The sequence below is a fragment of the Raphanus sativus genome, unplaced genomic scaffold (assembly GCF_000801105.2).
Source record: "Raphanus sativus cultivar WK10039 unplaced genomic scaffold, ASM80110v3 Scaffold0623, whole genome shotgun sequence".
In the NCBI taxonomy this organism is placed as follows: Eukaryota; Viridiplantae; Streptophyta; class Magnoliopsida; order Brassicales; family Brassicaceae; genus Raphanus; species Raphanus sativus.
Window position 1 is genome coordinate 26,298 of NW_026615940.1, and position 2,607 is coordinate 28,904.

At 40.5% G+C, this 2,607-nt stretch overlaps 1 protein-coding gene across 1 annotated transcript; it reads right to left on the reverse strand.

Annotated features, from left to right (window-relative positions):
- Positions 1–536: 536 nt before the first annotated feature.
- On the reverse strand, positions 537–1,565 carry LOC108808447 (uncharacterized). Its single transcript, XM_018580590.1, has one exon. The coding sequence runs from the start codon at positions 1,563–1,565 to the stop codon at positions 537–539; it is 1,029 nt and encodes a 342-aa protein (XP_018436092.1).
- Between the last annotated feature and the right edge of the window lie 1,042 nt (positions 1,566–2,607).

Consider the following 2,607-nt stretch of genomic DNA (forward strand, 5'->3'; position numbering starts at 1 on the left):
GTTTCTCCACCAATGTTTTATGTTCAATCTTAAACTGTCTAAATGAATTGGTTTTACTACGAAAGTTTTGTTTTAGATGTAGTATTACTAATAAATGTTGAATTTTGGTAAATGTATTACTATGAACAATGTTGTATTACTACAACCTTGGGAATTACTAAGTGTATATATGTTGAGAATGTTTTACACGTTTTACACGTGTGCTTACACGTTTTACACGTGTGCTTACACATGTGCTACACGTTTTATATATTTTATTTGAAAATGTGCCACACGTTTTACTTGAAAGTGTGCTACACGTTTTATATATTTCATTTATAGTTTCTTAGTAATACCTAGTAGTACAAATTTAATTTTTCAGGCTTAGTAACACCTTGTATTACTAGTAGTCCAAACCTGTTACAGCACAATCATACAAGTCCAAAATAATAAGTTTAAACAGACAAAGCATAGGTTTAAACAGACAATCCTACATAAGTTTCACTACAATGCCGAGTTAATATTACACATCAAAATATTTCAACCCAATAGTCTTTCTAAGGCTTGGTTTTAGGCTTCTTCTTCGGCCCTTCTATCTCTTCAGTATTCACTTCCATGAATGGAGAGGAAAGCCACTGTGATGGTACACGTACCCTTTTTTCCGGTGGTGGCGTCGTAAACTTATGTGGATTAAGAGGCTTTCTCCTACCAGTTGCTGGTGAATTTACTCCTCCTTTTTTTGAGGCCATTGCCTTAGTCCTACCACGTAGTGGTGTGCCAGGAGTAGGAGGAGTCACAACAAGAGCAGGAGGAGTTCCATCCGTCTGAGCAGGAGGAGTTCCATCCATCTGAGCAGGAGGAGTTCCATCCACGTGATCCACATGAGCAGGAGTTCCACTGGTTCCATCCACAAAACGAGCTCTTGAAAATGAAAAAATTCCATCAAAGCTCTTGAAAATGGTAAGAATCCATCCTGCTTTCTCTTCCTCCGTGTAGTTCATACACTCTTCATCCTCGGGTTCTTTCTCAGCTTTCTCGGGTTCTTTCTCAGCTTCCTCGGGCTCTTTCTCAGCTTCCTCGGGCTCTTTCTCAGCTTCTCCAAACCGGGCCTCAATGATCTCTTCTTCAACCTCTTCTTCTTCTTCTTCCTGAACCTCTTCTTGAACCTCTTCTTCAACCTCTTCTTCAACCTCTTTTTGAACCTGAGTTTCTTGGTCTTGTGTTGCATCAACCATTTCTGCATCCTTTGTCCGAGCCTGTTCTTCTTCCTTTTCCTCAGCGCCTTTTCTGTTAGAGTCCTGGTTGTAAAAACCCATGTCCAGGTTGTCAAAACCCATGTCTTCTTGGCCTTTCTCAATGTCTTGGCCTTTCTCAACGGCATACTCCTTCATTCCCTTCAGTTTCCATGCCATTTTCACAATCTTCCTTTTCATGACACTTTGGCTTTTTTCAGTGGCATTAAGCCTCTTCTCCATTGCTCTCGTCTTCTTAGCTTTCTCTTTTAAAACACGTTGGCTCTTTTCAATGCCATCAAGCCGCTTCTCCATTGTCTCCATCTTCACATTCACTTCAGTTAAAGAAACCATCACCCTCTCTTCAAACCTTGTCAACACGTCCTCCAACACGTCACTAGAAGAGGATGCTTTTTCAAACACTTTCTCTTTGTTTTACTTCTTAGGAAACTCTCTTGCAGCCACATCTAACTCATAGAGCTCCTTCCACCAGATAGGCTTCCCCTTTATAGTAAGCCATGCGCTCCACTCGTTACTTGCTCAATCTTCCTTATCATATTCTGGCTCCTCCTCTACTATTCGCGCCATGAGAGTTTCTTCATCCAGTGTAGGAAGCAGAAAACTGGATATTGTCTGCAACATAAACCAAAACAATATCAATTACAACAAATATGTAGTCCACTAACTTAATAAAAATAACTGACAGGGATCATTTACCTTAGTTTCTCCAAGTGTCTCGTACAACTCCTCAAGTGGATAACCTCTCATACTGTTGCTTTGGAACTGCTTCTTGCACATCCTCGGACAGTTACTCATACAGCCTGGTACTGTCTCTCTAAATTTTGCATTCATAGCTGGAATACACTCAAATATCAGAACCTACACAAAGAATTTGTTAAAAACCAATCATACAGCAAGTAAAATTTAATTTAAGAATAAGTTACCTCTAAAGGAACTATGAATCCAAGGAAATTGACACTACTTTTCGGACTCCCCTTCAGATGCTTCATTACTTTATTAATGGAACGGATGGCATCTTCAAATGTCAAGCGACCCCAAGGAAAGGTTTCACAAGCTTCCAAATCATTGACGACTCTTAATATGAAAGGGTCAATGGGTCCATTATACCTTCCATTCCCTCTGATAATCGTGCCTAGGAAGTATAGCACTGCCATCTTGAGTCGATCCCCACACGATCTCATACTCAGCAGTTTCTCTTTCACTAACCTCATTGTTATCTCCTTGTGTTCCCGAACCAGGGCAACTCATCCTTCAGTTTTTTTATGACGCTCACCGTGTCAGTCACATAGCATTTGCTCTGAATCTTACACGTCTTGGTGAACTCGGTGTTCTTGAAGTAAAGATCACAGGGAGGCAGTGGTTGAGATTCCTGCAA

What these genes read in the sequence shown, in the direction of transcription:
- LOC108808447 (XM_018580590.1), bottom strand. Translation starts at nt 1,565, where the DNA reads ATGGTTTCTTTAACTGAAGTGAATGTGAAGATGGAGACAATGGAGAAG.